The following is a 21,219-nucleotide window of genomic DNA, read 5'->3' as shown; positions in this document are numbered from 1 at the left end:
AAGAATGTCATTCTAAGGATATCATTGCCGATTTTTATGCAAAACCGTAGTTTTGGAAATATAATTAAAAAAAAAAAAAAACAGAACCTAGATAGAAAATATATTATAATATTGATGTAATAGTATATAATATAGTACTATAAATTAGTATTAGTATAATACTATAAGTATGTATACTACTTATAATACTATAAGTATGTATACTACTTATAGTATTAGTACATTGCTATAAGTGTATATGCTACTTATATTATTAGTGTAGTACTCTAAGTGTATATGCTACTTATAGTATTAGTGTAGTACTCTAAGTGTATATACTACTTATAGTATTAGTGTAGTACTCTAAGTGTATATACTACTTATAATATTAGTACAGTGCTATAAGTGTATATAACATAATACTTATAGTATTAGTATAGTACTATAAATATATTACATAGTACTATAAAACATATCATAATATAGAAAATATATTCTTTTCATTATTACGTGCGTTCTGTGCAATTTTAAATTGCTTAAATCTCCCGTAAGTGCACAGAAGCCCGTAGTCTAATCATTTATCGCCCAATAACGATACAAATTAGTTCGTATACACAGGAGATCACTCCCACGTCTTTCACGTAATCTTCCTCTCGTCCTATGATTTCAGAGCTATTGTTAGTCAGAGTAGAGGCAATCTCCTATTCAGTTGTCTTTCAATGTCAGACTACGTAAGGTTATTGTTGTTAATGCGTCACGCATATTATATTATAGTCTGGCAATGTACAACGATGATATCAATACGTTTATCTGCGCTGTTCGAGCCGAGTAAGTCGATCGTTCGTCGCGGTTATTACTCGAGCATGATTCGAAAGCAAATTCCCCGCGTTCTTTCCGACGCGTTGGACGAAGGTCGTTAGGAAATAATACCGTGGATAAAAACATCAATCGCGAAATTGGTAACTCTTCGAGGCAGTAACTCTTCATTAATCTATGGTACGTCGGTTTCTTTTTTTTTTTTTGCTTTCATCAACAAGTTATTTATCGACGCATTTCTGTTTCCAAAAATGTTCGTTTCGTGTAAAAAAAATTATTGGACTTCTCCGCGTAATATTTATTCTCGGAAATATTTCTTTCAAGGGAAACGCGATATATAGAATTTCGTGGGAATATGGAAAATTGTTGTACGTCATTGTTGAACTGTGCCGTTGAAGAATTTCACACGACGTTTTTATTGCTGCAAACGATGCTTTATTGCTCTAAGGTTGCAAGTTGCCAAGACGCGCCAAGGGATTAAATTCTCAATATTTAAAATCGAAAAGATATCGAAAAGATCCTTTCAATGTTCATGATCAGAAATTAAATTTAGAATCTAAAGAGGTAAAGAGAGATTTGATGAAATTGCGTTTGTAAATTTTATGCAATTCTGTAATGAACAATTCGCAGAGGTCTTTCTAGGTCATTGTTATCAGAGAGACTTGTTACATTATCGTTGCGTCATCACCCAACTTGGCGCCACTGAATTTACATACTTAGTCATTCAATGAAATTATTCGAGTAGCGTGTCTGCGTCATCATTGTTCCATACAGGGTGTCCCATCTAAGTTTTCCATCGGAAATATTTTTGCAGATAGATTGTTTAAAAAAGTCGGCTACTTAACGAGCAAAAAATTTTAATAAACGTGGACGCGTTAATATCGGAGATTATTAGATTTCTTCTATCTTAAATCTGTAATAATCTGCAGTCGTATTAACAACGATTGTGCGTGTGCGTTTATGAGAAATGAACGAGGGACATGTGAAACATATGTTGCAAAAAAAATAATAATCTTAAAAATATATAAATACTTTCTTTCGTAAAATGGTATACAGCATTAAATTCGTCGTTAAAAAATAATAATTTCATCAATGTACACAAAAACTGTAGCTTCATTAAATAATTTCCGAGATATTGGACAAGATATATTCCTCAACTTTGAGGTTAGTTTTCACTCCTTCGACATCAATGGCTGCTGATGAAAAAAAAAATATTTTTTAAAAAAACTACATTTATGCCAAATTTCGTCAAATGTTCTCTTTTAGTGACAAAGAAGTCTCAACAACTCCGAAACAAATGATTTTTGGGCCTATATTTACTTAATGGAACTATCGACTTACGTATAAAATTTCGATCGGAGAAATTTTATAACAATAACTTTTTAACCTAAATTTTTATCTATATATTTTACAAAAAAAAGTCATTTAAATCTAAATAATGTACTGTTTCGTATCTATAAAATTTCGTACAAAAATTATAAACTGGTCGTTTTGACCACTTTGGTTAAGATTCATTTCCTCGAGTATCACGCACTCCTGAGGTTTGCTACCAACTTTTTTTTCAAACACCCCGTACGTACCGAGCTTTCGAAAGGCCAGAGAAACAGAAGTAAGAAATTACGAAACTCGGCGGCGCGCCCGGGCATAATTGAAAGAAAGAAATTGTCAGGTAATCAAGCCTGGGGTGATCAATCAAAATAGACACAATTTTCTTTTCTCCTTTTTCGAAACGCGTTAACTGGATTGCATTTATCGCTGACTCTGCATAAATTCGACTTTCCAGAGAGAACGTGTACAAACTCGCGTCTCCTGTTTATTAGCCTGTACGGTGACGTTATCCGTTTCTCATTCGCGTCACGTCGTCCCTATGATTCTTTCCGCGGTGAAGAGGCTCGACCAAAAAACCATGGAAATCGTGCTCGACGAGATTCCAAGAAATTGTGCCCGTACGTACAGCGGTCGCGCTCGTCAATTGTGAAAGTTCAGTTGTTTGCCGGTACACGTCGCGGACACGCACGAGAATACCAGATGCGTTAGAATCCAGCCGCGATTTACAATTCTCCGTGATCGAGGTTACGATTTGAATGATTTCTGTTGTTCCGCGAGAACAAAATTACGACATTTTTTTTTTTTTTTAATCCAGAGATTAAATTATATTCTCCAAGGACCGTTTCGATTCTGTTGTGTTGATTCAATTTGAACAATGTCGTTCCTCGGTCCATATTTCGCGCCGATGGAAAACAATTCTTCTGAAGTCTTGCTAAGTCAGACCTGGGCGAATAATAACTTGTAAATAAGTTTTTGAAGCAACTTTCCTTAGTATTTGGCAAATAATGGATTTCAATTAATTTTGGTTAATAAATAAAGGAATTTGAAGTTTTGAATATGTAAGTAATGTTGAGAAAAAAATAATAAATTGAAGAACTGATTATTTGATAATTGAAAATTTGTCTTTGAAATAAATGTCAATGGAACCAAAGTATTCGAATGAGAGAAAGAAAGAAATAATCGATGAAAATCATTTCTATCAAAATCGAATATACAAATAAAGATCCTGGCAAATGATAAACAGCTTATTTCACGAAATAACAAGTAAATCGTTCAATTGGAAATAAATTTATGCTTTGATACTTTAATTTCGTTTTTTTACAAATAGATTATTCCTGAAATAACTTTAAAAAGTAATTTAAGAGTAACGTTATTTGACAGTTCTTCAAAACGCCCCGGGTCTGCTCGTTACGCGATAACGAAGACGTACGATCGTCATCAAGTCATTCGGTATCTCTCAGCGTGTAAAAATTGCGTTTGATAAGCGGTTGATTTATCCGCGCTCATATTTTTTCCACATGTTTTTTGCAGCCACGTCTGCCGGGTTAATGTAGATCCACGGTGAAAGACCTCATATATATACAAGATTCGAAATCTCTTATCTCTTTACCAGCGTCATTGATAAAATATATGGAATGATGGTTGAAAGCGTCTGAATGCCGCCTGAGATCTGGAATCAGTGCGCTTTTGAAAATAAATCTGACAGAGTTTCTGCCGGGTTTCTGTTTATTGCCGCGACACGACATTCGCTGTTTCTACTACGTATCTCTATCTGGCAGGTATTTTTATACGATTTAATCGACGCCTGCTGGCAGCAGCAGCGTGCACTGATTCGATTTGGCGTTTATTACTGGCCATTACGGGCAATTACGGTAGTTGCGCGATTTTTCCGTTTTTCGCATTTCGAAATCCGGTTCGGTGAAACGAAAGTTATATGAACGTGTTATGTACAGTGACTCTCGTTGATGTTCTGACTAACTGTTATAATTTTGAGAAAAAAAAAAAAAAAAGAAAAAAGAAAAAAAGAAAGAAAAACTTGAAAAATCGTAAAAAAAGAAGAAAAAGAAAAACAGTAAACCTGGACTTATTTTTGATCTTAAAGTCTGTGCTTTCGTTTTTATTCTAAAATGTTTTTAGATCAGAGTTGGCTGACTGGCGGACCGCGAGCTCATGTTCCTACTTTGCTAGTCGCTAGCGTTACCCCCCACCACTACCGTGAGAGAGTACCGGGGGCTCGTACACGGCCAACTATAAATTTGCAGTGGAAGGGATAGCGCTAGTGGTGGCAAGGGCTCGCGAGCCGCCAGTTAACCACCTCTGATGCAGAGGATAGGTAAATGAAGGTACCTCTATTCTCGAAAATGCTGTAAATTGTCACAGTGAAAACATTTGTATCTAGGATGGATTTGAAGATTGAAACTTTACAACGATCATCGAAAATTTGATATACAATTTTTTTTTTTCGTCAATTTGAACGTTGGATGAAATTACGATTTCTTGATGTTTCGTTATCGAGGCGTAATCTTTAAAATTTAAGTAAGGAAAAAAGATCGTACGTTGAATTCTCGATGGTGTAAAGGGGGAATTTCAATCTTCGAATCGTGAATTGTAGATTCAGTCGTGAAGGAAATTTTTCAATATTTTTACATTCGGTGATCATTTGTAGCATTTTTTAGAAGAAAAGTGTCGACATTTACAGTTTAAGAACGTCTTCTTTAACTTCAAGTTTATTATCATCTCTCTCTACAATTCTTTTATATTAATTAAATAAATATATGTATAATATTAAAATATTAATGTAACATTAATAAATATTAATACATAATAAAATTATATTAATATTTATATTGCGGTACATTAATATCACATTGTTACGTTACATCAATATCAATGAGAGTCACTGTACAACATCGAGGTTTCTAGACTAATTGAAAAGAGTTTGCCGAACAAGATTTCCGTCTCAGAGACCTATTTTTCAAGTACACAGCTGTCAGAGACGAAGGGCGGCTCTTTTTTAAAAATATCGGAAGAGAAAAAAATGTCGATGTCAAGTCGCGGAAGAACAATTTTAATTAAAAATACACGCCGCGGCGGGAGAGAAGGTCGATTTTTATCGAGACTTGAAGTCGAAAGCGTGAAGCCTGAAAATGTAGGTCGCGAATGATTAAATTAATAGCTTCTTTTTTTTTTTTTTTTTTGTCAATGCGTTTAACCGAGCCTGTCGAATCCGCAGCCATGCTGTTTGCCTGACCCGTTAAACCTCTCGAGCCTTTGGCTTTTTTCTCTCGCCGCGCGTTAATTATCGATGGCGCGCGCGCTCTCTCGCTCTTTGCAAAGACCAACCCGTTTCTCTCCGGCGTTCTGATTTCATAAATCATCGGGGCTCGTCTGCGAGCCAACGTCAATTTTGTTTGTGCGTCGCGAGGATGAATTAATTGATATCGCGGAGCGTAAATTGACAGCGAAGTGCCCCGACAGATGTTTTCGCCGTTCTCAATTAGCACTTTGCATAATGTCCGTGCCTGAAAGGGACTGAAGAACGCCCTGCGCGCGTTCAGATTTCTGAAATCTTTGAAAAGTCGTGGATCCAGATTGCCACAAAAAAAAAAAAAAAATTAAATACACAGCATCCGTTGGTCTTGAAATTAGCAAATTTATCACATGCTCGGACAGGATGATTTCGGGGATTATGCGACGGATTATCCTCCCGGTCTGAGAAATCTGAAAGCACGATAATTCTCTTTTCTTTTCGCTCGGTCCGTTGAAAAGAAGTTTCTCGCGACACTGTCACTCGCCGTGCGATACCAACCATCTCGCCTCCACTTCAATTCTTCTTTTTTTTTTTTTTAAATTTTTTGTGCAGGTCGAATCGGTGGATTTGGCATTAAAGATCTTGGATAAGTCTCAAATCCGGGGTAAAACTCTGTCCGTTCAGAGGGCGAAGTTTCAAATGAAGGGAGGAGCGTACGACCCGGCCTTGAAACCGAAACGGAAAAAAAAGGATAAGGAGCGACAGAAAAAGTTGCAAGAAAAGTAAGTCGCATTACAGCAGATATTTCTTTATTTATTATTTTTTTTTCTTTTCTTTTTAGAATTTGTTCCTCTTGCTAGTAGATGATCACTTGTAATTGTGAATTAGGACGAAGGTAAGGCTATAGTTCAGTTGCTTCGCTGTCCTCGATTTTTATTGTCCCTGATCGAACGATGAGTAAATCGTTGTGTACAGTGGACGAAGAAAATATTCGCACGATTAGTTTTATATTGAAAATCTTTGCGAAAATAAGCGACGTATTAACCAAATCTGTCTCCATGTACAAAAATATATATACAAAAATGATGTGCACAGTAGCAAATTTCAGTAATGCGACAAGAAAAACGAGAAACATAAAAATTAGAGAATTAAAAAGATATTGAGGGATTTTTCTTTATAGTTCTACCGTGTATTAGTACATTGATATCTTTATGAAAACAAATGATACACAAACGAAATTTGTTTTCATAAATAGTTTGCCGTGCACAGTATTGATTTTCAATAGAGTTACACAATAATAATACGAGTGATAGAAAAATTCGAGAACCAAAAGGACACATGACAGATTTTTTTTTTTGCAATTCTATCTTGTAGCAGAACATCATGCTCTTTTGTAATAGTACATTTAGCTGTTTTGTAATATCTTTATCAAAATATTAACAAAATTCGTTTTCATAAATAACTTTCGTAACGTGTGCAATACCAATTTCTAATAGTTATATCAGTTATATAATGATACCAATTTCTAATAGTTATATCAGTTACATAATGATATATGAGTGTATGAGTATATGAATTATACAATGATAATGCAAATAATAGAAAAATTTAGGGATCAAAAAGATATTGACACATAAGAGATTCTTCTATCGTACATCCATATTTTTTTTGCAATATCTTTACGAAAGCAAATATGTTATACATATATTACAATAATGTTAGAAACAATCGAAAAATTCGAGACTCAAAAAGATATTGACATATGAGGAGTTCATTTTTGCAGCTTTAGCATGTATTTAAATAGAATATAAAACAATGATTTAAAAACAAAAGTAACTCACAAAAGGATATCCTGTAATTTTTCCAACGACACTCCGTCATTAAACGCAGATTAAGCACCGAAATCACAAGGATGTCAATTCTTTTACGACTCTCGACTTGTTGTACTCAACTTATTACTGGAAATTGCTGTTATGCGCATTACTTTCGCACACTTATGGAAACAGATTTTGCTAAAGTGTCATTTGCTTTTGCAAAGGTGCGTCGAAACTTCTTTAGAGTATGTATAATTAATATATCATATTAATTTCACCACAATGTTTTATATTCTGCCTATGAGAATTCGAAATGAACGAAATATAATCGATGAAAATTTGAAACAAAATACATTCGTTATTTTGCAAGTGCAACCGTAAATTTTCTTTCGAGCCCGAGGTCCAGAATGAATTCTCACGCCCGTGAGTCTCACCCCATTCACGGGCAGTTCTCCTCCCATTCATCTTTTTCTTGTTGGCAGCCGTCTGAGAATCTGTATCGCTTACGTTACCGCTCAATCTCCGTGGAATCACGATACGCTTCATCTTCACGCTCGATTTACGCTAGCCCCTAGTATTCCGCGCCCTGGCCAAGGCAAATATTATCCTCTGTTCTTCGGCTATTGACTCGCGCTGTCGAGTACACGCTCGATCGAGCATTGTTCAAGCTAATTTTCTCTTTACGTCGTCCCCTTAAACAAAAAAAAAAAAAAAAGAACGTAAAGAATAATTACAAAATTGTCAGCCTTTACTTTCGAACGTCGTTCGTTGTCCGCAGGCTGCAACCTCATCCCCTTTTAACAACCTAGAGAGAAGTTCCTAGGAAATCCGAGGATCCTTTGCGTCTGTTCTACAGGCTGATTCATGTAACTTCCACACGTGAAACAAACCTTTGAATTACCCGTCTAATGAAAAAATTCTTCGGTACGAACGTCGTATGGATTTTAACCTCTTGCGCTGGAATGACGCACTACATACGTTGATGAGTATTTCTTTGTTCCAAAACTGTAATATTTTCTTCAGTTTTGAGTATATTTATAAGTGAAACACAATAGGCAAAACAAATAATAAATTCATTACTTCTCTCGATAATTTCTATCCGGTGATATCGTGCCAACGAGTTCAAAGAGAAAGCGACGAATTATTGCGTACGGTTTTGGTCACTCGTTATGGTCCGCAATCAGTTGCCAGCAGCAAGTGGCTCGAGGCAGGCAAAAATACGGGCGTGTCAATGTTTTTGCGTGTGTCGAGGGGTTTCGAAATTTTCCAAGGTCATCCTTATTTTCTTTAATTGGACCGTGTATGTTTTTCTTTTTCGTAAAATCGAGAGAATATTAAATTCCGAGTGAAAAATGGTATCGAGCCGCATTGGTCCTAAATTTGGTGGTTCCTTTACGATAACTTGCCTCGAGGATGAAAACTGCATAGAGCATTAGGGTATTTGCTTACATTGATGATCAAATTATCTCTTTAACCATTAGATTTAGGACAAATGTGGGTTAATACTTTTTTACTTGAAATTTGATATCCTTCCGACTTGCAATGAAAAAAAAAAAAAATACAAACGACCTTAGAAACTTCGAAATCCACAAAAAATTGATTTAGTAATGTATTAATCCCTCAAAACCGTGCAATTTTTGTATCCAAACAATTTTCCAACGGACGCGTAATTTAACAGTTATTCCAGGCGTTGCATGTTACGCGAATCACCCTGTATATCACTCTTTCCGCGTAGCATATCGTGTCGACGTACCACCGAATTTCTTTACTTACTTAAAACAAAAAAGAAAAAAAAAAAAAAATGCAGATGAACGTCAATTCTGTGGTATCAATTTTCAATATGTTCCGTATCTCGTCGTACGCTCGAGCAAAGATTAAAATGACCGCTCGGCCGTGGCGCTCGTATCTTTTCGTTCCAGCGATTCCAAGAAGCCGACAGCCAGCCATCTCTCCTTCTCAAAATTCCTTTGACTCCGTTCGAGTCCTTCGTTCGACGTCCCAGTTCCGAGTTCCGCAGCGACAGACTCGTTCGAAACGACATATTTCGAAAAATCGAACTCGACTTTGGTCGCACGATCATTTTGTAATTTCGGTCCCGGCGTGACGGAGACCGGATGCCACGTAGGGTTGGAGAGGATGGGGAGCAGCCAGCTCGAGACGCGGCCAGACTGCTTGGCGTTGGCGGATTCCGGTTAAAAGCAGCTGCACAACTCGATTACTCACTCACGCCAGCGCGTGTAACGTGTAACGCGCGTCGCGCCATTGGCGATCCATTCTCCTCTCTTTCTCTCTCTCTCTCTCTCTCTCTCTCTCTCTCTCTCTTTCTCTCTCTTGTCAGCCGCGAGCAAAAAGACGCCGAGCCGAGTCGAGCCGTCCTCTTCCCATCTCGCGGACCTGTCTCGCGACGTACCGCGTCTTCCTTTTTCTCCTTCTCGTCCGGAGACGATCGATAACGATCTTTTTGGGATATTCGCGATGGGAAAACGAACTCTCGCGAGCTGAACTTTTCGGCTGGGGATATCAGATATTTCTTGCTTAACTACCAAACTGGTCGAAACGACCAATTTATAGTTTCTGTTACTATTAGATATCTTACGAACGCAATAACACTGTGTTTTTAAAGATTTGAATAATTTTTTGCAAAATACACATATAAATGAAAGCTTATGTACATTGTATTATTATAAAGTTTCTTTATTTTTTTTTTTTTTTTTTTTTTGACTTTGATGTCTCTGATGGAAATTTTATGTTTCAATCATCGGTAGTGTTCTAGTGTTAAGGATTGGAAAATTTTTTTCTTTAGCCTTTTTTTGTCATTATGTTTGAACGAAGCAGTGGTCTGTTTATTACGAATGTACTATGTAATTAGAGAATGTCCGTCTGGTATTGCTTTGATGCACAGTAGATCAAAAGGGCTGGAACAGGTGGAACTATTATAGTTGTTTTGCAATATTTTTATGAGGACGTGTTAAATCTGGCTTTGTAAATAAACTGATTCGCAAATAGTAAATTACGTACTGTTTTCATAAATTGTTTACTACATATAAAAGTAATGCGCGCAATAGCAATTTCTAATGACGAGTTGTACAAGATATTACATTAATTAAAAAATATATATATATATACATATATATATGTATTATCGTTAATAATTAAATATTGTTTAAATACAAAGAGTGGTGGAATTACAAAGAAAAATCTCTCATGTATTAATATCTGTTTGATTCTCAAATTTTTATATATATATAGCTATAATATATATTTTGTTTTATTTTATATAATAACTATAATATAATATAATATAATATACTATAATATAATATAACTATAATATAATAGTGTACATATTATGGTTATATTATATCATAGTTAAATATATATTAAACTACTTACTTTTATTATATAAAAGTATTTACTTATCATAATACAATATAATATATAATGGTTATGTTATATTGTAGTTAAATATATAATACGTATATTTTAATTAATATATACAGTATACATTTTGTATAGCTCATTATTGGAAATTGCTGCTGCGCACATTACCTTTGTATGTAAAATAAACCACGTACGGAAGTCATTTGCTGTTCATAAAGATATCTCTAAAAATCTAGGCGTGCCGATACTTTTTCGGCCCATTGTATATAACGGAAACAAGCTAGAAACACGGATCGATGTGGCGTGCATTGCGAAATACGTACATACGCTTGATTTTTAACATTTATCACGAAAAGAAGAAGGGGAAACAGTTTCGAAGTTTGAAAGATATAAGAGTGTTTTGATTTTTATCGTCGATAAAGCACGTTATTTTTCGGCGAAATGTTTCGAAACTTTTTCGAATGTCGTGCAAATTCGTCAGAGTAGAAAAAAGGCAAAAAAAAGGTGGCGGGGTATTGCGATCGATTTTATCATCGACGGCGATGTTTAATAAAGACCGGATAGATTTTTCACGAAATCAATTGCACGCGTTTCCGATGAAATTGTTTCGCGCTTTGTTTTTCCTAAATATGTGCCACATTGTTGACACGAACGTCGAACATTCGTCGAAAGAAAAAAAGGAAAAGAAAAAAAAAAAAAAGTAAAAGAATAGCGCGCAACGTTTTAATATACATACATGCGCGTGGGTGAAGTTTTTCGAATCGACGTGTCAACTCGACAGCAAATTTTTTTACGAATTTTCCTCGCTCGCGCGTTGCACGTGGCGTTTCAATCAAAAATACAGCTTTTTCGGTAAATCCTTTGTCTCTTCATTGAGATTAATAAATCGAGATGATGCGACGAACAACGATACACGATACACGAGAAATATCATAAACGAAACAAGAAAATAAAGTTGAAACGGGAAAACAAACGACGAGGGGGAAAGTTTCATCGAAGTCCACTTTGCAGAGGAAATTGTTTCGAGCAACGATTCGATCAGTTGGTGCTCGTTGTAAATCTATCGAATCGCGCGTCCACGTTGCGTTACATTTCCTGTTCCGACAAATACCCCATTAACCTATCTGCGAGAACACGCGCCGAGAGAAACGTTAGAATCGTGTTCTCTTTATCTCGGCACGAGTATTTCTTTCTGGTTGATGCAGGACTGCTGTTTTCTCTCTTTTCTCCCTTTATTACCTTTGAAGTCTGTATCGTTTTAGAAGGCTGACGCAAGCGTTCCAAGTTCTTCCACGAAGGTTACAATTTTTTTAAAAGCACTTTCCCGAAATTGGGTATTCTGTTCGATGGAGCGAGCAGAAAGACTGAAGGAACGTGGGAAATGGAAAGATTGTTAATCACAAATATCGGGCGTATTCGCGTGTTTATCCTTTTGTAATCTCGGTGAAAATTTGATACTTCCATCATGGTTGGGAGGCAAGATCTAAATTCGTCCCAGGCACGTTCTCTTCCCTGTCATTTTTTTTTCTTTTCTTTCTTTTTTTTTTTTTTTTTTTNTTTTTTCTTTTGCATTCTCGCTTGGTTTCCACATCGTGAATCATGGATCCACTTTTTTGGCCGCGAAACCAGGTCTAAATTTGGTTGGAATATTCCTTTCGAATTTCCTATAACCAACTGTGGAATCTACTAGCGAAGAGCCTAACTGCGTAAATGAAAAATTGTCGATAATTGAAACTGATATGAAAATTCATAAAAAAAAAAGTCACGTAACGATCCACTTGGCCTCGTTTTAAAGAAATTTTCACTTTGACGGTCGTTTTTCTCGAACATGTGGCATTTCTGTGATATCTCTGAAAGTTATAAAAATTCAAACACGAGTAAAAATATTTTAAAAAATTCTTTCGCAACTAAATCCACCATATTATAGTACAATAGGACACAAAAGTTTTTATTTATGTATTTTACGATGAATCATTTGGGTCAGTTATTCATAAAATATAATAATCTAACAAAAATATTCACAAACGGTTATTTTGACCATTTTGGTAGTTCAAGTGTTAATATATTTTATTATACTGTGTTATTATTTTATATTATATTTATTATAAATTATTTATATTATTAGGGTTATTATATTACATTTAGCGACAAAAATTCAATTTTGTCATCTAATTTTAATGTTCTAAATTCAATAAAATAGCACGAAAAAAGAAATGTTTATCGAATTCTGAGGTTTTATGAAGGAGAAATTTCAATCTTCAAGCCCACAATAGAATTTAAAATTTTCTTAATGTTTTTACACACGTTTTAATTTTGACAATTTTCGAGAAGAAAATATCCTCAGCTTACTCGTTACACGATGCAAGATTATTTTTGAAAAGAACAAACTCGCGGCTATTAAAGCACAAGCTCCGCGCTTTAACACTCGAACTATCAAAATAGTCGAAATAACCAATTTGTGATTTTCGTTCGCAACTATGTAGATACAAAACAGCGTGTGTTAAATTTAAACGATTCCCCGCAAAATATATAATTTATATATATAATTTATTTAATATAAATTAAAAGCTTGTATAATTTATTATAAATTCAATTCTATTCTGATATTTCCGGATGGAAATTTTATACTTTCGTCGTTATAATTCCAGCGTTAAAATGAGGCCAAATCGTTTTGATATTTTTTTACCAAGTCGTATCGACTAATTTTTTTCACCATCATTGATAGAGTATATCCAGCTTGACTCTTTAGTATCCTATACATTCATTTATCTGACTCTATCGTCCAAACTTCATCACAATTATTATTCATCTAATTTTATTATCCAAACTTCACGTTCCCTTATTCTCCTCATCCTCTGACGCAGTTATTCTGTTTGAAATTACACGCAGATCAACGCCACTTGGTCAATCACACTGTAAATTTGAACTTATTTCTGCGAATTAACCGTGCATCTGCGTGGTCCGTGGCTCAATATTGACCGTTTCGAGTGGAACAGCTCCGGAGTCGATCAAGTTTGCGCGACCGGGGCAGGACGCACGGTACGTCGGCTTTGAAATCCGCAGGTACACCTGGAACAGGGTCCTTATCCGCACGCGGTATCCGTAATAATCGTCGGAGCGGTTAGGTATCGGAGCGTTTGCCGTCTTCATCGGTATCCGCATAAAGGACCAAGAGGAGCGAGCGAGTTCGATGGCCTGAACTTCGTGAAAACCAGTTATTTGCGAACGAACCGGGGGCCCTCCTCTTTGCCGGAAGTCTCCGCTCTAACGGTCTCCACGCTGTTCACGAATCGCGCTGCATATCGTTTTTCCTATTTTGTACGATTTTCTCTTTTGACCTGCACGTCGATCGGCTCCGTTCGTTTCCACGACGATTCCCACGTGTGCGGTGTGTTCCATCTCTCGTGGCCATTTTGAGAATTTTTTCTTGATTGTACACTCAAGTATTAACATATTTATTTTTATACAAAAGTCCAACTCGAAATTTACGAAGTATTTATAAAAAGTGATATTTATTAGGGAACTCTGAAAAATTTTATCTTATCGACCATAATTTTGAAACTCCATTTTTATGTGAATTTTGCTTTATATAAACTATTTGTTGATAGATAAATAAATGGGAAAAATTGCAGGGAATAATTTCAGTATCATCAAACGATGAGAGAGACCTTTTGACTTTGTTTTCGAGTTATAATAAGTATTCAGATATTTATTACGAAACTCTAACAAATGTTATTTTAAGGACTTTAGAATTTAGTTCATTCACAAATAGTTCATACAGGGTACTCATTCCAGAATAAGTAGGAAAAGTTTCAAACCGAATATTATTTTGTCAATTAAAGAAGTAATTCAGATGAGTTTGTTAATATCAGAAATTCAAAATATTAACATTTCTTTATTCACAGTGATAATCAAGACAATTAGGAGATTCTTTGTTCATGCAATAAAAGCTCCAATTCAAATAAGTCAATTAATTGATCTTCGTTGATTTATATAATAACTGATATTGGCTAAAATTTGGTCTGCTACACACGCTCGTCGTATTTTGTTGAAAAATTCGAGCACATTTCACTTTAGCATTCTACTCTTGTATTCTTATGTTATATTCTAATCCAACATTTATTTAACCTTAATATCACAGTTTTTAGTATATTATTGTCGTATATTATCCTATTTTAGTATATTATTATCACAGATTTTAGTATATTATTATCGTATATTATCGTATTTTGGTATATTATTTAAGTATATTATTATCACAGTTTTTAGTATATTATTATCGTATATTATAGTATTTTAGTATATTATTTTAGTATATTAGTATCGTATATTATCGTATTTTAGTATATTATTATCACAGTTTTTAGTATATTATTATCGTATATTTTAGTATATTATTTTACTATATTATTATCACAGTTTTTAGTATATTATTATCGTATATTATCGGATTTTAGTATATTATTATCGTATATTATTCTAATATATTTCGCGTTGCAATAAAATAACTAGAAAATCAGAGCAGCGAATAACGTTCAATTTGCAGGAGTACTTAGAGTCTGTTTTATGCATCGGAGCAGCGAGCTACTCTGATCTCTTTTGGTTTATGAGATCCTACTTCGCCGCTGCGCGATCGGTATTACTGTGTAGGGGTAATTTGGCTGAATTGAAGGAGGGATTCAACTGCCGGGGTTCTAGCGAAGTTAATTCGTTTAGTGGTTTCTATTGGAAATTGATTAATTCTCTAGAGCGTAGATAGGAGGGTACTGGCATTTGCGCTTCACTTATCTTCTACGCAATTTTCAAAACGAAAAAAAAAGAACAGAAGCGAAAGAGGTATATGTACGTGAAACTATATTAATACTGCTTACACGCATACACGACGAGGATAATATTTTCGGTTTACGTCATCTGGGTCATTGGCTACTGCGAAATATCGTTCGTGGAAATGAAATTTTCTTTTCTCGTTTTTCGAACCGAAACGAACGCACATTCCGCTAGGAAACAACGAAAAAAAAAAAAAAAAAAAAAAACGACCGAAACAAACCGAGGAGGGAGAAATAACTATCGCGCGCTGCTGCGAGAATTATCAGACCAATGTCATAAATCTATTCGAAGAATGTCTCTCCGGTGCTTAAAGATTTATCGCGCGTATGCAGCGGGCGCACGGTGAACACCACGCGTGTCCATTTATCAATATATATATATATATATATAATTTTATACGGCGCGTAATTATCGCGTTTAATAAGCTGGCCGCGCGGGCAAACACACAGGCACGGCAAACTTCCGCGCAACTGACACTCGGTTAATTTATCTCGCCAATCAGCTCGCGAATTTTATCGAGCGTAGCCGCGTGTATCAGCGACGTTGCGTGTAGTAGCGTGGTTGCTTCGCCTCGTCTCTCGCCCTGTGTGTCGACGCGTCGGGCGATTTCACACTTGCTTAATCGTGGCATAAATATTAATGGCGTCTCGATGAGACGCCAGTTCTAATCGGCAATCGTTATCACGCCGTCTTAATTAATATTATCTGATTTAAGCTCGTCGGAGGTTAGCTTAATTGATTTCCTCGAGGTGGGAGGGCGAGGGCGAGGGTCGAGTAACTAATTGTGTCCAAGGGTGCCGTAACTTCCTGAATGGATGATATATGCACGCGCCGGCGTGATTCTCGATCGGTTTTAACCCTCTATGGACTCCGCGTGACTCGCAGGTCACGTAATTAATATGTCGATATTTCATCAAATAATTTAATTCTTTTCCGTTGTTGAGAATCAAGCAAGAACCAAGTGGTCGTCACAAAGATCTCGTTAAATTGAAATAAATAGCTGTTATAGATTTATCTTGTTAAATCTCGTAATATATTTATTGGAAAGAGTACACCTCCATAATATAATGTTTTCAATAACCAGTAACATTCTTTTGGTCCTGTAACATCCTGAAATATCAAAGTAAATGCTTTTGCAAGTTGTCTGCAGATAGAAGATGAAGGAACCATCTCGCGCGATTGTCATTATTTTTTCTTCTATCGGTGTTTGTTAAAACAAGAAAAAGCTGTTAGTTTGTATATCAATGATATTTTATTTGTTTGCATTTCAACAATTATTTTGTTACCATTTTCATATGGTGTAGCTTTCAAGCCACAGTGAGCTATAAATAGTAGGGTATTTGCGATAACGCAAACGTGTTTTCTTTGCTTTTTAGTTTTATATATCAGAGGCCATATAAAACAGAGTTGGCCAAGTGGCGAACTGGCGGCCTTTTCCCCTACTTTCCTGATCGCTAGCGCTACCCCCTCCACTGTACTGATCTTTCTACTTGCTTAGTAGGGAAATCAACAGATTGAGAGAGTGTGATTCATGCACGGCGAGGAAATTTCAATGTAGTGGAGAGATCGATACAGTGGAGGGGGTAGTACTAACGATCGAGAAAGTAGGGGAAAAGGCCGCCAGTTCGCCACTTAGCCGACCCAGGCCTAAAATATGAGTACAAAATCATATAGAAATAAAAGAGCAATAAGAATAAGAAGCGTCAGCTTCCGGTAATAGATCTGAAGATTCTTTATTAGATTCTGACTTGGACGAAGATCATCCATTAATACAATATTTACCCAACGATGTGAAAATATTATTGACAGCGACGATGAATTTAGTATAGGAGTGAAAATGAAATATTCGAAACGCAACGTATATCTATGTTTAACGCCGAGCAAAAACTTCTTTCGTGGAATTATACTTAAGCTTTTATACACACGAGTGCAAACGTTACCTCAAAGTTACAAAACGTACTCGGTATAATGAAATCGTTGAAACTACTTGAATTCATCGTTAATCTGAATTTACGCGTTGATTTTATTTGTTGATTTTACGTTACATAAATTTTTTTATAATTATGGAAAGAACTCGGCCCACAGAGAGTTAATTCGCCATGGTATTTAAAAAAAATCGTACGAAATATCTTCTCATGTTTGAAGAGAGTCTCCTCTCTTCCATCGACGATGAGACCCGGTAATCGACAATGTGAAAATTACTGGCGAGAAATGTCGTTCGACGCGATCCTGGAAATACTCCGCTAGAATGTTGCCACGTGCAGAATTCGCGGGAGAACACGAAGATTTGTAATAACATTGCAAAGTTGCAAACGTTCCTAAAATTCCCAGAGCGCTCTCGAGCTGTTCGAGAATGTTGCGAAGCTCTTTGGGGGCGGGGTCGCGGCTTTCAACAATGTCGTAAAAACTGTTTCGTAGCTTTTTGGCGGAATTGCCTCGGCTACTTTTCATCTCCGTGCCTGAAGTGAAATGCACGGAGAATCGTGTTGCCGCAGTGTTCTTTAAGTCTGTGAAATATACTGGAAAAATGCGAAGGCGCAATGATATTTGTTGAAAATTCGAGGTCAACCTGTTTTTGTTACTTCACTGTCGTGCGTGGTCTCGCTGCATTAACGCGGTCCCGAGGCAAATATTTTAAACCTTATCACTCAAGCTGTCAGACAACGTTGTCAGTCACAAACCGACGTTTTACTCTGACCAACAGCATCGGTGTGATAAGGACTAATATACAAGGTGTCCCAGATTTTTCCACGATTCGTCGGGAGTTCCCTGGGCCACGTGTAATTTTCCGTGAAATTCACACAATCGTGGAATCGATTTTGGAAGATAAAAACTCATGAATATCCCGCGGACGTGAGTTGAGAAGAATTTGTAAGCAAAGGATGGAATTGTGTTTTATTTCACTGCAAAAAAAAAAAAAAAAAGGAGAGAAAAATAACGAAACGCTCCAGTTAGAACTGCAATGTCGAGCAAATGTGTTGAGACTTCCCACAATGTTAGGACTCGTTGAGAGTCTACCACACACGACGGTTGGAAAACTCTACGGCTCATTAGTCTGGCTAACCGAGCCTCGCAGAGTTATGTGAGAATAAAGCGAGATCTATGCGAATGATATAAACCAAAAACCGAGCGGAGCCATAGTCATTCGTCACTGCGTTCGGAACTATCCTCGGCAGTTGCTTGCTAGACTGGAAAAAATCGACGCGGTAGACAACTCTAACGAGTGTAATAATTTCGCGGCGGTATTTAAATTTCAAATTTCGCATTTCGTCAGTGTTATGCTTATCGACGAAAAATAAAGAAACCATATCTTCCCTGAGAAACAATTTTTTATTCTTCAATTTCATAAAAATAGTGATACATCATATATTAACAGAGTGCAAGTAGCGTTTGGAATCTACTTGTTTGAAGTTCACAATTGTCGGCCGAAATTTTTGTGATTAAATGTTTAGAAACATATTCTAGGTGTGATTCGTGTGTATAATCATTTTCAACAAAAACGGTAGCGTGGAGTTCTGATGCCAAATCGAAAAACCTGTTAAATCTTTGTAGCTGTATAGAATTTGAGAATTGGGTGTTGATACAATTGATCTAACACAAAATTAGTATATCAGACTTTTGTTATTTTTGTCCATTAATTCTACTTCATTAACGACAGAATGAACGTTTGATGTGATTTCATAATTGTTTCATTCGAATTCATGGCCTGTGGAGACCAACTTGGTCTCTTAATTAGATTAATATTTAAAGGAATAATTAGGATCATTGAAATAACCATTTCGTTGACGTTCTTTCTTGAATAAATGTATAGTAGATAGGTATCGGTTTTTCAATATATTGCAATACGCACAAAGTTTGCCATGGTTTCTCTTATTTGCGTTATCGAACAAGAACCGGTTTCGAATTCTATTTATGGTAACGTTGTAAACATTGTCAGTGTAAATATCTAGTTGGAAGATTCAAAGATCACGGAACATGTGCCTTTTTTTTGCACTTTAACAGACACGATGATTGCTCGCGCATACATTTCTACAACAAAATTGCGATATGCACGGATAACATGTACATATAAGCAGAGGATGATTCTTCGCGAAGAAATATATATGTATATAGGAGAAAGGATATAGAACAAAATTTTTTGACCTGAGGTATTAGAGATATTGTATTAGAGATATCTCATCAGTAATGTCGTTTCTTCAAATTTAATAAACTGCCGTCTAGTGACAATCATTTAACTTATTATAACATAACCTGTCTATCACAATAATTTAATTTATTGTAACATAACCTATATTATAACTTAACTTATCTATCACAATAATTTAAATTGTTATGATATAACTTATATACCAGAATAATTAAATTTATTGTAACATAACCTATATTATAACATAACATATCTACCATACTAATTTAACTTATTATAACATAACCTATATTAACATAACTTATCTATCACAATAATTTAACTTGTTATGACATAACCTGTCTATCACAATAATTTAATTTATTGTAACATAACCTATATTACAACATAACCTATCATTATCTATCATAATAATTTAACTTATTATAACATAACCTATATTATAACATAACTTATCTATCAGAATAATTTAACTTATTGTAACATAACCTATATTATAATATAACTTATCTATCACAATAATTTAACTTATTATAACATAATCTATCTATCAAAATAATTTAACTTATTGTAACATAACCTATATTCTAAGTTAAATATATTGACATTTAGTGCGCTTATTGTCAAATTATATTATAGATTAAACCTGTGTTAATTCTTGAACAAAATAAAATTTTGCGCAGTATCAAAAAGCGACATTGCTTATGGATACCTCTAATATATGTTATATCGACGCATCCCGTATAACCTACATATGTTTCCTAACATTTCTCAGTGAGTATTATTCGATTCAAAGGTGGATTGGAATATTTTTTAGAAAAAATTCGATTTGAGGATAATCGCAAATTTCTCGATGTTCTCGATGTTCTTCAACGCGTTTTACACGTTTCAGAATAAACTTCGACGAGGCAAACGATACAGTAAGCGTGCCTCGTGACTTACAACTCGAGTGAACGTTCCTCGGCTCGTATCATCCGACGCATCTCCTACGCGTAAACTGGAATGATGCAAGCGTATGTCTGTTTGAAGTGTAAAATCACTGCGGCTTCAGTGGCGCGTCTCTAGTTCTCTCCTTGCAAATTACAAAAGGCCATACGCCGTGTAATATAAATGTGATTATCTCGTTACGTTCGCGCAGACGTGTGCCCTGCTTCAAATTTCGTATCTTTATTTTAAATGCAAATCCAGCTTTTTCAACGGGTTGTTCCTCACCGAGGTCGTTTAATTGGTTTCCACAGCACGCGTAATCATCAACGAAGAAAAAATATACCTTTCGAATGGAAGTGACGAATGGCTAGTTCCGCAAGAATGCGAAATTAGGTCATTTATACACGCGAAATATTCTTGAATAAAATGAAGCGCGAGGTGTACCCATGAGCGATCAATTTTTGTTCACAGAGCTCACTTGGTCGTTAGTTCGAATCGCGCCAGTGACTATGACAATATATGTCATTCCGTATAAAAAAGAAAAGTGAAGGTGACGTTGAGTTCTTCACCTACAAAAAAATCATCTCTGTTGTGTTATGGGTGTCCCTCTGTGCCGAATGACCTTTTTATATCCTCAGAAACAACGGATATAATATTCAAAGTTATTCAGACACCTTGTATAAGCATTCGTACTTTTCATATCCTCAGAAACAACGGATATAATATTCAAAGTTATTGAGACACCTTGT

The 21,219-nt window shown here is 35.6% G+C and overlaps 1 protein-coding gene across 3 annotated transcripts in view; it reads left to right on the top strand.

The window, feature by feature from the left end:
- The first annotated feature begins 817 nt into the window (after nt 1-817).
- LOC122537059 (HIV Tat-specific factor 1-like) overlaps nt 818-21,219 on the top strand; it is a 27,147-nt gene continuing 6,745 nt past the window's right edge. Inside the window, exons 1-2 of one of the 3 annotated variants that reach the window (XM_043669986.1) lie at nt 818-975; nt 5,987-6,156. In XM_043669986.1, coding sequence (XP_043525921.1) covers nt 973-975; nt 5,987-6,156 — 173 coding nt within the window. In that variant the 5' untranslated portion in view covers nt 818-972. Of the gene's footprint in view, nt 976-3,764; nt 3,903-5,986; nt 6,157-18,374; nt 18,479-21,219 lie in introns of those variants that run through there. The other 2 variants (XM_043669971.1, XM_043669979.1) reach the window with 2 other exon arrangements.

This window comes from Frieseomelitta varia, unplaced genomic scaffold (genome assembly GCF_011392965.1).
Source record: "Frieseomelitta varia isolate USP_RPSP 00005682 unplaced genomic scaffold, Fvar_1.2 scaffold_160, whole genome shotgun sequence".
Taxonomy (NCBI): Eukaryota; Metazoa; Arthropoda; class Insecta; order Hymenoptera; family Apidae; genus Frieseomelitta; species Frieseomelitta varia.
This window is presented reverse-complemented; position numbering and strand designations above follow the sequence as displayed.